The sequence below is a fragment of the Oncorhynchus clarkii genome, chromosome 18 (assembly GCF_045791955.1).
Source record: "Oncorhynchus clarkii lewisi isolate Uvic-CL-2024 chromosome 18, UVic_Ocla_1.0, whole genome shotgun sequence".
Lineage (NCBI taxonomy): Eukaryota > Metazoa > Chordata > Actinopteri > Salmoniformes > Salmonidae > Oncorhynchus > Oncorhynchus clarkii.
In genome coordinates, this window is record NC_092164.1 from 33,206,506 (window position 1) to 33,219,704 (window position 13,199).

Consider the following 13,199-nt stretch of genomic DNA (forward strand, 5'->3'; position numbering starts at 1 on the left):
CTGCCCGACCTCCCACCCTTTTTCTCTGTCTTTTTTTCATGCAAATGATGGGGATTTGGGGCTGGTCTCAAGAAAGCAGCATATCCTTCGCGTCGCGCCATTATAGGAATATCGACTACGTCCGTCTTAGCTCGCTCATTAACGTCTTAATCAAAATTACGGCTTGCCTCTTATACACTCATCGTTCCCTTATGCCATAGTTTGTACATCTCAATTGTTATATTGCATATATTGGTCTATGTCATTAGTATCTTATTCATAATTTTAGGCAATGTTGGAATGATGCATTTTATTGTTTTGCTTACTTTGTGTATTATAATTAGGCAATGTGCCTTTCTCAACAGGTAGGGATACTATATATTGTTGTCGGGTTTGTAACCACGTTTGCCAGTGACCGTCTCTTCCCATTCAAATATTATTTTTTTTCAACAAAAAGTCCAGTAATATACCCATGTAATTCCAGTTGATATTGCAAGTGTTTGTTTTGAGCAATGCACTGTCTGTGCATCGTTATATTGGCTATAAAAGTGGATCCATGTGATTGTATTTTCCTTCCTTTTTAGACCACATAGGCATAATAAAATACTTCAAATGGTAGGCTAACCGCGCCTCTCTCTCTCTGTGTGTGTGGTGACCTTAAAGAAGAGTAAGGGTAAGGCCCTTTTTAAGAACTGATTGAGTCTCTGTTTGACACCAACAAACGCGCCATAATATCTGTCCCTGTGCCCTCCCAAAATCAGTGCATTAAACATTTCAGCAGACAGCAGATGCTTGTTCTGTAAGGAGGATTTGGATCCACCCAAACCATTTGTGTTCCTGGATCCTTTCACAGCATTATAAGGCTGCGTTGAGACAATGACTTATCAGAGATTGAAGCCCAGTTCAGTTAATCCCTATCATTGTGTCACTGAGTTGTCATAATGATTCAGCAAATGTACATTATCTCATTGGCGTGGTGTTGGAAGACACAATGTAAGTCACCTAATTTATGTCCCTCTAACTGCCCTGAATGCCTCTGCTGATCCTATAGCTATTGTATGCAGTAATCATTTACATATGAACCAGAGTTATACTGTTAGCACTGAGGCGGTGTGCCCTTGTAGGAAGTCCACTGTATGCAGCTCACCCAGCACTAACATAAATAACATGAGCATGTCTACTTCTGTTAAGCTTCCCAGTAAAGAAATGAAAACAATCAAGCATCCCAGAAAAGTGCTAAACATAGCCCACGTTAACATATGTACCTTAAGAAACAAGATTCATGAAATCAGTAATCTGCTAGTAACAGATGACATTTATATTCTGACAATCTCTGAAACTCACTTAGATGATACCTTTGATGATACAGTGGTAGCAATAAATTGTTACATCTACAGAATACACAAAAATGCCAAAGGTGGAGTTTCCGTTTATTTTCAGAACTACATTCCTGTAAAGCTTATAGAGGATCTCATGTTAAATACCATTGAAGTAATATGGCTACAGATTCATGTGCCTCAAGTATCGGTCTGAAGTGAGCTCCATCGGGGCAGTCCTGTTTTTCTCTTATATACTGCTTACAAGTTATATGTGCATGATTTACATTATTCATTAATTTATCATTAACTTTTGGTTCATGCATGTGACTGACCAATATCTCACAAGACTTCTCTCCAAGCTGAGACCTTGAAACTGAAATATCCCTTTCCGTTCTCAAAACAATGTTCTGAGCGTCCTGCTAAATTGCTTAGGCTGATAGTGAGGATTCCTCCCAGGCATCAATCAATTATTTGCATGAACCCAGTTGAATTAGTTATTAGAAAAGCACAAATGTAACATTTTCCTTCACAGTATTACTTTACTTAACATAGTGATCAGTGTTATCACTTTACTTACCAAAGTTGGTGATTTATTGCATGTTCATTACGTGCCCATTGCTCTATATTATTGAAGATTCCTACTAGACAGGAATACAGTAAGCTATCTTACAGCAGGCTGTCTTGTGATGCTTCATAGCCTATGTGTTGATACTGTATGTAGCATAGGTTTTATTAAAGCGTGTTGTTGCTGTCACTTTGCTGTCCTAGCCGGTGGAGGGATAGGCTACACTGATATCATAGCCACTGTGTAAACCGTGCCTGATGCGCTCTATGCCTGGTTACCCTTGGGAACATGGTCCTGTCTGCTCTCGTCCAATCAGTGCCGGGCTGGTGAGGCAGCCAGCGCCCCTGTGGAGAGCAGCCTGTTTACTGTATGGTGACTCAGCTGAAAAGGAGGCTAGCTGACTTGGTGCATCATCACGGAGAATGTAGCTTAAGAATGCTCACTTTCTCTCTCGGACCATTTACAGTCGACTGTATCTGTACAAGGTTATATTTTAGTTTTATCTGGCTGAAGTGGTTTTCTTTTGTACAGTTTCTGAACCTGATTGTCTGTGTTCCCCCCAGTACTAATATACACTAGGCATGTAATCCATCTAGTCTATATGTTATCACCTAGTAGGAGAATTTACTATTTTAGGTACCATGATGCTCCATTGAACTTGGAGTCCACAGCACAACACACCCTTGTGTTTTCTCACCATCCTATACTGCACATATTCATTATTCCTTTGTTGCTCATGCAGGCCATGGAAGAACTTAAGGAGAATACTAAGAGGTATCCTTTGGTGCGGGCTGCATCTGAGGAGAGCTCCAGTGAGCTGAGCAGCTCTCCGTTCCCTGGAGACACCATGCCCTGGAACCTCTCCAAACACCACCAGATCAAACGTTCCAAGTCTACCTCCGGAGACGTGCATGTGCTGGACTCTGCGGAGAGGGCCGTTCTCCGTATCGCAGGTAAGCTTGGACTAAAAGAGCGTGGGACGCACACACAGAGGACTGAGTCAGAAATAATTTGTTCTTAATTGACCTGCCTGGTAAAATACACACGTACACACAGAGATTATTAATCAGATACACTATACTACGCCGCACATCGCACACTTTTGGACAAGAGCAGAGGACTGATACATTCATTTTAACAGGTGCTCTCATAAATGTTCTCTAAGTGTTTTATACAGCTTGTGATTCAGTAATGACATTGCCATTGCATTGCTAATGAGGCTTTAGGAGCTAAGCTATTATGGTAACAACTCTAAGTTTCCCATTTGAATTCCAAAGGGTGTATTAGGCTGTCAGAGCTTGTCTCTGTCAATCTCAGGGCTCTCCTTCCTTGGCTCCAACTTCGAGTCTACTATATGACCCAGTGACTTCAAAACACGTGCACTACATAGGAAATAGGGTGCCATTTGGGGGACAGTCTGTGTCTGGCCACTGATATTGTGGTGTGATTATGTTGCTGTGTCAGCACTGACTCTCATATTCTCTCTTTGGAATAAACCGTATTGATTTGATTCAGTGGGGTGGAGTCCTTAGACAGTGGTAGCATTGTGGCTCGATATTGTCATTGGTCAGCACAACAAGAGTTGGAAGATGCAGTTTGGAGATTAAAATAGTTTTCTTTTGAAAGCTTTTTATTTATGTTCAATCAGCTGCACCGCGGCAGGTAGCCTTGTGGTTACAGAGTTGGGCAGTTGTGCCCTTAAGCAAGACCCTTAACCACAATTTCTCCAAGGATGCTGTTTGTGACCCACATTTTACTAACTGTATCAAACATTTATTTAAAAGCTATTATCTATTCTAATCTGCTTAGTTATGTCTGTTTAATTATAACTTGCTGCTAGTTCTGTCCTGTACAGGGAGAGCCCTTGTGTTACAAGTAGGCTCTCTTGGCTAACACCCTGTGGCTCTTATTGAGTAGTGCAGCATGGTGGTCTCCCTGCAGTGAAGAGTGTCAGGGAATTATGCTTCACAGCTATGGCGTAGATAAGGATGTATATGGCTGTTGAATATTTATATTCTGTGTGATAGAGGGAAATATGGTTTTGACTGACTGTGTTGGCTAATGAAGTCGGCTGAGAGTAATTAGTATATACAGAAGTAGACTAATTAATGTGCAAGTAGAGATACTGGGGTGCAAAGGAGCAAAATAAATAACAGAATGGGGATGAGGTAGTTGGATGGGCTATTTACAGATGGGCTATGTACAGGTGCAGTAATCTCTGAGCTGCTCTGAAAGCTGGTGCTTAAAGTTAGTGAGGGAGATATGAGTCTCCAGCTTCAGTGATTTTTGCAGTTCGTTCCAGTTATTGGCAGCAGAGAACTGGAAGGAAAGGCATCCAAAGGAGGAATTGGCTTTGGGGGTGACCAGTGAAATATACCTGCTGGATCGCGTGCTACGGGTGGGTGCTGCTATGGTGACCAGTGAGCTGAGATAAGGCGGGGCTTTACCTAGCAAAGACTTATAGATGACCTGGGGCCAGTGGGTTTGGTGACGAATATGAAGCGAGGGCCAGCCAACGAGAGCATACAGGTCGCAGTGGTGGGTGGTGTATGGGGCTTTGGTGACAAAACAGATGGCACTGTGATAGACTGCATCCAATTTGCTGAGTAGAGTGTTGGAGGCTATTTTGGAAATGACATCGCCGAAGTGAAGAATTAGTAGCATAGTCAGTTTTACGAGGGTATGTTTGGCAGCATGAGTGAAGGATGCTGCCAAACATAAGATGCATTTAGATAAAGGAGGTGGTTATATGACTCACAGGTTTGCAGTCACAATAGCACTGGTCTCGTACATCAGCTGTGTGTCTGACAAGCTAGGCCACAGAAACCTTTACACACAACAACTGGAGACCGGACCGTTTGTTATCCCGCTGCTTTTATAGCTGCCGGCCATACAGGCAAATTCATTTGCACGTAGTAGTACTGTACACAAAAGGCTTTTGTGCAAAGATTGCAGAATAGTCTCCATTTACTGGTAGTGGATAGCTTTCTCAAGTTATTTTTTAGCAGAACCACTTTGTACGCTTATGTTTTGTTGAGGGTGTCGTGTGGTAGCCTACTTTCCCACAGACATTTCACTGACCTCTGACCCTAGTGGAGCAGGCCTCTTCAATTGACCCCTACGTGTCAGAGGTTACTGTAGATGGTTTGGGCTAGTTAAACCAGTTCCTTTTTACGCAAGCCATCGGCAGTCTGTTATATCTCAAATGCTTCACTTTCCAGTTATGCCTGGAATACCAGGCATTTGACCCTGGGGAAATGTACAAGGTTTTGGGAGGTGCCAGTGTAGACAATTATTACCCATTTTCCAACTATGCAGACTTATCTGCTTAAATGACACCCCTGGTGGTGTGTGACCTTAGTCAGTGATTAATTATAAGGACACATTAAACACTAACCCTTCCTTCTGGAGTGATGTGACAGAGGACAGGTTCACTGGACAGATGTTTACTGTTGCAAGCATTATGATAAGCCTATGAGAGGAATGCAATGTTGGTGTTAGTGTGGTACTAGTTCTCACTTCACTGAAGAGAGAACTAGTTTAACACTAAGGGGCGTTTTTTCCCAGACACAGATTAAGCCTAGTCCTGAACTAAAAAGATAGCTCAGTGGACAATCTCCATCGGAAAATAACTTTTAGTCAGTACTAGGCCACAGATGGAAGAAGGAGATGGACATCTCACAGAATGTATAAATCTGAAGCATCCGTTCAGAACTTCTCACCACCAAATATGGTGAGGAGAGGAAGTTCAGAGGTGGGAGAAGATGGAGCTAGATTAAACTTAGACTTGACCCTTTTGTCAAAATTCATAAAAATGAGAAGGAGAGCAAGGGCGAATTGAGTATTGCATACGTGCACTTCACATAGTAGACGTTCCCAAATGGAAATGTGCAAATACATGCTGTAATGCGCCAATAGGATCTCTCTAGTTAATGCTTGTATCTGCCCACCTCCTTGCTTGTTCTGCCCACTGCCTTGCTTATTCTGGAGACTGCCCCTATACCTTCAGAGGAGGCATTGCCAAACAGGTGATTGCCTAGGTTTGTGTACACTACAGTATATGATAGAGAGAATCCTTATTTTGGTGTTTTTCTCAAACCTTCTCATAGAAAGCTTGGAGTAAAAAAAATTCAGTCAACATGCTGTAAATGTACTGACATATAAACCATGATTTACTGAATACCATGACTTGCTCCTCTGAACATTCTGATGTCCAATGAATTATTCATCATAACATTCAAATAGTTATTTCAACCCTACTAAAAGCACCCCTGTGCTACATGTGAATGAGTAGCTGAGCGATTCTACTAGAAAAGAGGTATAAACAAGTAACCATACATCAGAACCTGCAATGTAAAGGAGTTTCACACAAGTCAAACCTTCTATGTCCTAAATGGCATCACTGCATAGTGCACTCATTTTAACCAGAGGTAAAAAATAAATGCAATTTATAGTGAATAGGATGTCATTTAGGATGTAGCCCTTCTCTCTGTGCCCACTGGGTCTTAGTCCATCGAGACGTCATAATGTCCACCGCACTGTGTGCAGGAAAATCCATAATAGGGAATCCCATACATACTGTACATAAGTGCAGTGAGGGGGGATTCTGCTGTGCTTACAGAGGCTGCTGACCCATGTAATGCTCACTGATGCCACAAGAGGGCAGTAGCCAAAGCTAAAGTATCTCTAGTATGATTTGTTTGATCTCTGTTCAAGATGTTATGCATCAAAGTGGCAACAGGTCTCAAATACTCAGATACCCAGATAGGCATGCTTTGGGGTTGTTGTTCTGTGCTCAATGCCAACCTAACTCAGCTGTCCATCTTAAAAATAAGTTTCAGGGCGGCAACTTCAGCTGTACTCCAACTTTAGACTAGATCTACAGTTAATTAAGCAATAAGGCCCAAGGGTGTGTGGTATATGACCAATATACTGTACCACGGCAGGCAAAACGCAGCGCAGAGTGCCTGGATACAGCCCTTAGCCATGGTATATTTGCCATATACCACACACCCCTGAGTTGCCTTATTGCTGTTACATGTATAAACTGGTTACCAATGTAATTACAACAATAAACAAGTCATTTTGCGTCATACCCATAGTTTATTGTCTGATATACAGTACCACGGCTTTCAGCCAATCAGCATCCAGGACCCAAACTACCTTGTTTATAGCAAATACAGTGGGGCAAAAAAGTACTTAGTCAGCCACCAATTGTGCAAGTTCTCACACTTAAAAATATGAGAGAGGCCTGTAATTTTCATCACAGGTACACTTCAACTATGACAGACAAAATGAAAAAAAAAATGTCTCCAGAAAATCACATTGTAGGATTTGTTTATTAATTTATTTGCAAATTATGGTGGGAAATAAGCATTTGGTCACCTACAAACAAGCAAGGTTTCTGGCTCTCACAGACCTGTAACTTCTTCTTTGAGAGGCTCCTCTGTCCTCCACTCGTTACCTGTATTAATGGCACCTGTTTGAACTTGTTATCAGAATAAAAGACATCTGTCCACAACCTCAAACAGTCACACTCCCAACTCCACTATGGCCAAGACCAAAGAGCTGTCAAAGGACACCAGAAACAAAATTGTAGACCTGCACCAGGCTGGGAAGACTGAATCTGCAATAGGTAAGCAGCTTGGTTTGAAGAAATCAACTGTGGGAACAATTATTAGGAAATGGAAGACATACAAGACCACTGATAATCTCCCTCGATCTGGGGCTCCACGCAAGATCTCACCCCGTGGGGTCAAAATGATCACAAGAACGGTGAGCAAAAATCCCAGAACCACACGGGGGGACCTAGTGAATGACCTGCAGAGAGCTGGGACCAAAGTAACAAAGCCTACCATTAGTAACACACTACGCCACCAGGGACTCAAATCCTGCAGTGCCACACGTGTCCCCCTGCTTAAGCCAGTACATGTCCAGGCCCGTCTGAAGTTTGCTAGAGAGCATTTGGATGATCCAGAAGAAGATTGGGAGAATGTCATATGGTCAGATGAAACCAAAATATAACTTTTTGGTAAAAACTCAACTCGTTGTGTTTGGAGGACAAAGAATGCCGAGTTGCATCCAAAGAACACCATACCTACTGTGAAGCATGGGGGTGGAAACATCATGCTTTGGGGCTGTTTTTCTGCAAAGGGATCAGGACGACTGATCCGTGTAAAGGAAAGAATGAATGGGGCCATGTATCGTGAGATTTTGAGTGAAAACCTCCTTCCATCAGCAAGGGCATTGAAGATGAAACGTGGCTGGGTCTTTCAGCATGACAATGATCGCAAACACACCGCCCGGGCAACGAAGGAGTGGCTTCGTAAGAAGCATGTCAACGTCCTGGAGTGGCCTAGCCAGTCTCCAGATCTCAACCCCATAGAAAATCTTTGGAGGGAGTTGAAAGTCTGTGTTGCCTAGCAACAGCCCCAAAACATCACTGCTCTAGGGGAGCTCTGCATGGAGGAATGGGCCAAATTACCAGCAACAGTGTGTGAAAACCTTGTGAAGACTTACAGAAAACATTTGACCTCTGTCATTGCAAACAAAGGGTATATAACAAAGTATTGACAAACTTTTGTTATTGACCAAATACTTATTTTCCACCGTAATTTGCAAATAAATTCATTAAAAATCCTACTATGTGATTTTCTGTATTTTTTTCTTCTCATTTTGCCTGTCATAGTTGAAGTGTACCTATGATGAACATTACAGGCCTCTCATCTTTTTAAGTGGGAGAATTGCACAATTGGTGGCTGACTAAATACTTTTTTGCCCCACTGTATAGCCTTACAAACAACATTCCCTTCATTTGCTGTGTGGGGACCTAGGTAATGAAAGCCAAGCAAAACCTGAGAAACGTATGTAAGTGTACAGCTGTTCCTCTCTATTAGCATTCAGCCTGCTAGGATACATGAACCAGACTTACTACAGAGGCCATAAAAAAGTGTGTTGTTACCGAACAGACCAGAAAGAATACATGGCTACAATCAATGACCACTGACGACAGTGTCCACCTTAAAATATTTAGTTTGATCCTCCTGCCTTCTTTTAATGTTTTAAGATAAGACAGTGGAACTACTGTGCTCCATAGCCAATGTAGTTACTGAGGCATGGGAGGGTTAGCTGCCTGGCAGCACAGTCAGTCATGAGAGCCCAAGGCAGGCTCTCTAACAAAAGGAGACTCTTCTTCCTCTGAGGTCATAATGACCTTGGTTATCTGGGCTAGGCTACATGTCCTTCAACTAGTTACCTTGCTATGCACCAGGTTAGTGGATCATAATGTTGAAATATTTTCACATACCAGACATGGTAAATATTTTGCAATCAGTACATTTCGGCCGTTGATCTTGTTTACTAGTTTGAACTTGGTGACGACTTCCTCTCCTAATCACTGAATCAAGTCTGTCAGGATGCAGATCACATTGCATCCATATGTGTTTACATACCCTTCGCTGTAATGACGTTTTAAGAACACACATGCGGGGTTGCACACACTTGCACACACACAAATACCAAATGCAAACATGCACAAACAGACACCTTGAAGAAGAAGAATGTTTCCATTTCCTCCCATAATAGGGTCATTCTAGTGCATTTCCTCCTATTTCACTCTCTCTTTTCCTGATGGAGAGAACTCTGACATGGTTCCCAAGCGTAGTTTCCTTTCAGGAAGGTTCCATTTGATGATGCAACATGTCTTGGCATCCACAGTGGCTCTCTTAGTTTTGATGTACTTGCACAGATTTCTTGAGTCTTTCTGTTTACTATCAAGATTAGGTTTGCATTGGATTTTCCAGCAGGCTAAAAGTCACAGAGAAGGGAAAGAAACATTTGTCAATAAAATGGCTATTTAAGTTCATTAGCTCTTCAAGCACATAGACAAAACATGTATTGTTTTTGCATATCATGTGAATGATTTGTAACGGAGCTGTAGCATGCGATCATGTCGTTTGTTGAAAATGCAGTTCTTGTTTTGTATCTCTCCATTGTATTATGGTGCTGCTTCAGTTGCAGCTGAAATTCTTACATCCAATATCCTTCTGGGGACTTTTCTGAAATGGACAGCATAGTTTCATTATCTCCGGTGTACTACAGCTACAAGATGTGTCAGGGTTATCCTCTTCTGAAGAGGTGTGGTTCTCTGGCATCAGTCTTTATATGTAATCTGTCGTCATCCAGTTCTGGGAAAGTGTGGTGTAGAGTGCTGGGTGTTAAAGCTATGTGTGGATGGGAAGTTGTGATGCATCTGATACCCCCGGTGTGCTCTCTGTTTCCCCTCTGTTAGAGGAACTTGTGTAGCCCCATGTAGCTTAGTCACTTGTTTCTCGTTGAGGTAGCTGTGTGAGTGTCTGTATGGGAGGGGTGATTGTGTGGGAGATCTCAGTGTCTGCCTCTGTGCCTTTAAGAGGAGGGCCTGTTGTGTGTGTTGGTATTTCTCAAGCAGAGAGAGGAGGGGAGTTGGTGGTGCTAGTGGTCTGGAATAAAATCCACTGCTTTAAAGGGAATAGCCTACATTTACATTTTAGTCATTTAGCAGACGCTCTTATCCATAGCAATTAGGGTTTAGCGCCTTGTTCAAGAGCACAGCCTAGTCGTCTCAGGGATTCGAACCAGCGCCCTTTCGGTTACTGGGCCAACACTCTTAACTACTAGGCTACATGCGCCCCACTGAGAGAGGGCGCGTGGGAGAAGGAAAGGGGGACCAGCAGATACCACTGTACTTTTGAAAAGTTACTGGACAGCAGACAGTGGGAATAAAGAGAAGGATCAGAGGAACGAGAGAGGAGAGAGGGTGACCTGACCCTACTACAGTGGCAGCCAGGGCCATGTCCATGTATGATCCAGCCAGCCGGCCAGCCCATGCAGAGGAGCAGAACTATGTACAGGCGTATGAGAACGTCAGGGAGAAATATAAAGGTAACGACCCCCTCTAATATCCACGAGTGGCTGGTACAGCGCTAATGACGGGAATTGTAATCACTTCTGTATGTCAGGGTATGTGAGGTACAGGGTTGGTTGGGAAGGGGGCGTGTGTGTGTGTGTGTGTGTGTGTGTGTGTGTGTGTGTGTGTGTGTGGGCAACTCGGGTAGCTGACTGGCGTTAAGTGGTTCCATATTGATTGGCACGGATGTGGTCTATTTCAGGGCTGCTCTCAGTGCAATGGGAAACTGCACCTACTGTATTGTTCCTCATCAGAATAGTGGTAAGCTGTTCTACCACAAGTGTGCTGTCAATAGTGTTACATTAACATTCAGCCATTGCAAGTATTTTGTTATTTATAATCTTGTAACATCATTGATCACAATGTATCAGAAGGTAGGCTATACAATGCCCTGTACAGTAGGCCTTCAGCCACCCGAGCCATGGCCTGTTCACCCCGCTACCATCTAGAAGGCGGAGACAGTACAGGTGCATCAAAGGGACCGAGAGACTGAAAAACTGCGTCTACATCCAGGCCATCACACAGTTAAATAGTCACCATTAGCAGGCCTCTGCCCAGTATCCCGGCCCTGAACTGTAGACACTGTTACTAGCCGGCTACCACCCTGTACTCAATCCTTCCACCTCAGAGACTACTGCCATATGAGATTGAACACTGGTCACTTTAATAATGTTTACATACTGTTTTACCCACTTCATGTATATGCACCTTATTCTAGTCAAAGATTATCCTCTCAGGCTCTGTCAGGTTGGATGGGGAGTGTCGCTGCACAGCTATTTTCAGGTCTTTCCAGAGATGTTCGATTGGGTTCAAGTCCGGGCTCTGGCTGGGCCACTCAAGGACATTCAAAGACTTGTCTCGAAGCCACTCCTGCATTATCTTGGCTGTGTGCTTAGGGTCGTTGTCCTGTTGGAAGATGAACCATCACCCCAGTCTGAGGTCCTGAGCGCTCTGGAGCAGGTTTTCATCAAGGATCTCGTTGTACCTTTCTCTGTTAATCTTTCCCTCAATCCTGACTAGTCTCCCGGTCCCTGCTGCTGAAACCCCCCCCCCCCCCCCCCCATATATATTTATATTCCGGACTCTGACATTGCTCATTGTAATGTTTCTATATTTCTTAATTCCTTTCTTTTGAATTGAACGTGTATTGTTAGGTATTACTGCACGGTTGGTGATAGGAACATAAACATTTCGCTACACTCACAATAGCATCTTCAAAATATGTGTACGCGACCGATACAATTTGATTTGATCCTTTGTGTCCGGTGAATGGTAACATGAGTAAGAGGGGTTGATGTTTCTCCCTTCTCGGACCTGACAACTGTCCACCGGGGTTGGGGTCAATTCCATTAAAATCCCTGTCAATTCAGGAAGTACACTGTTAGCAGTTGATGCGTTTTCTTCAATAACACAGTTCCCAAAGCAAACCAGGGGGAGAAAAATAGGTTTATTCAAAGAGATCAAATCATCATACGGGGAGGTAGATGGTAGATGTTCATACTCCCCTGTCCTCAGTGATTCTCTTCTGTAATTCTCTCCCGTGATTCTCTCCCCAGAACAAAGGGACAGGATGTATTTTTACAATCCAGCCCTAGCCTGTGGTTGACCAATTAGTACCCTATTTCAGATTCAATGTATAAACAATTTGGACCAATGAGAACTTGCCTTGTGGCTATGAGTCCCAGACTGAAATTCCTCCCATGTCTCTTACCCATTGACATTAATCCCCTATTACAGGAAAAACACTATTTCCATTGATCATTAGTAATTTATTGACCTCTCGTCCTCTTCTTTATGTATTTATCTTCAAAATATTCTTACAACACTGAAACTCCAATTCTCTTCAATGCTTTTCAATTAGGAAAATGCGGAATTGGAATTTGGTTTACTTTCTGAATTGACTGGAATTCAATCAATCAAATGTATTTATAAAGCCCTTTTTACATTAGCAGATGTCACAAAGTGCTATACAGAAACTCTGCCTAAAACCCCCGAACAGCAAACAATGCAGATGTAAAACCAGAAAGGCAGGAACCTAGGAAGAAACCTAAAGAGGAACCAGGCTCTGAGGGGTGGCCGGTCCTCTTCTGGCTGTGCCGGGTGGAGATTATAAGAGTACATGGCCATTTAAGACCAGATTGTTCTTCAAGATGTTCAAGCGTTCATAGATGTCCTGCAGGGTCAACAGGTCAGTACCTCAAGAGTAAATGTCCGTTGGCTTTTATAGCCGAGCATTCAGAGGTCGAGACAGCAGGTGCGGGAGAGAGAGAGAAAGAGACGAATACAGCAGGTCCGGGACAAGGTAGCACGTCCGGTGAACAGGTCAGGGTTCCCTAGCCACAGGCAGAACAGTTGAAACTGGAGCAGCAACATGACCAGGTGGACTGGG

The 13,199-nt window shown here is 43.1% G+C and overlaps 1 protein-coding gene across 4 annotated transcripts in view; it reads left to right on the top strand.

Moving 5' to 3' along the window:
- Window positions 1-2,608: 2,608 nt before the first annotated feature.
- Window positions 2,609-13,199, top strand: part of LOC139373350 (plectin a) — a 178,610-nt gene continuing 168,019 nt past the window's right edge. The window contains exon 1 of one of the 4 annotated variants that reach the window (XM_071113766.1): window positions 2,609-2,816. In XM_071113766.1, the coding sequence (XP_070969867.1) occupies window positions 2,609-2,816 (208 nt within the window). Of the gene's footprint in view, window positions 2,817-10,297; window positions 10,786-13,199 lie in introns of those variants that run through there. The other 3 variants (XM_071113779.1, XM_071113778.1, XM_071113775.1) reach the window with 3 other exon arrangements.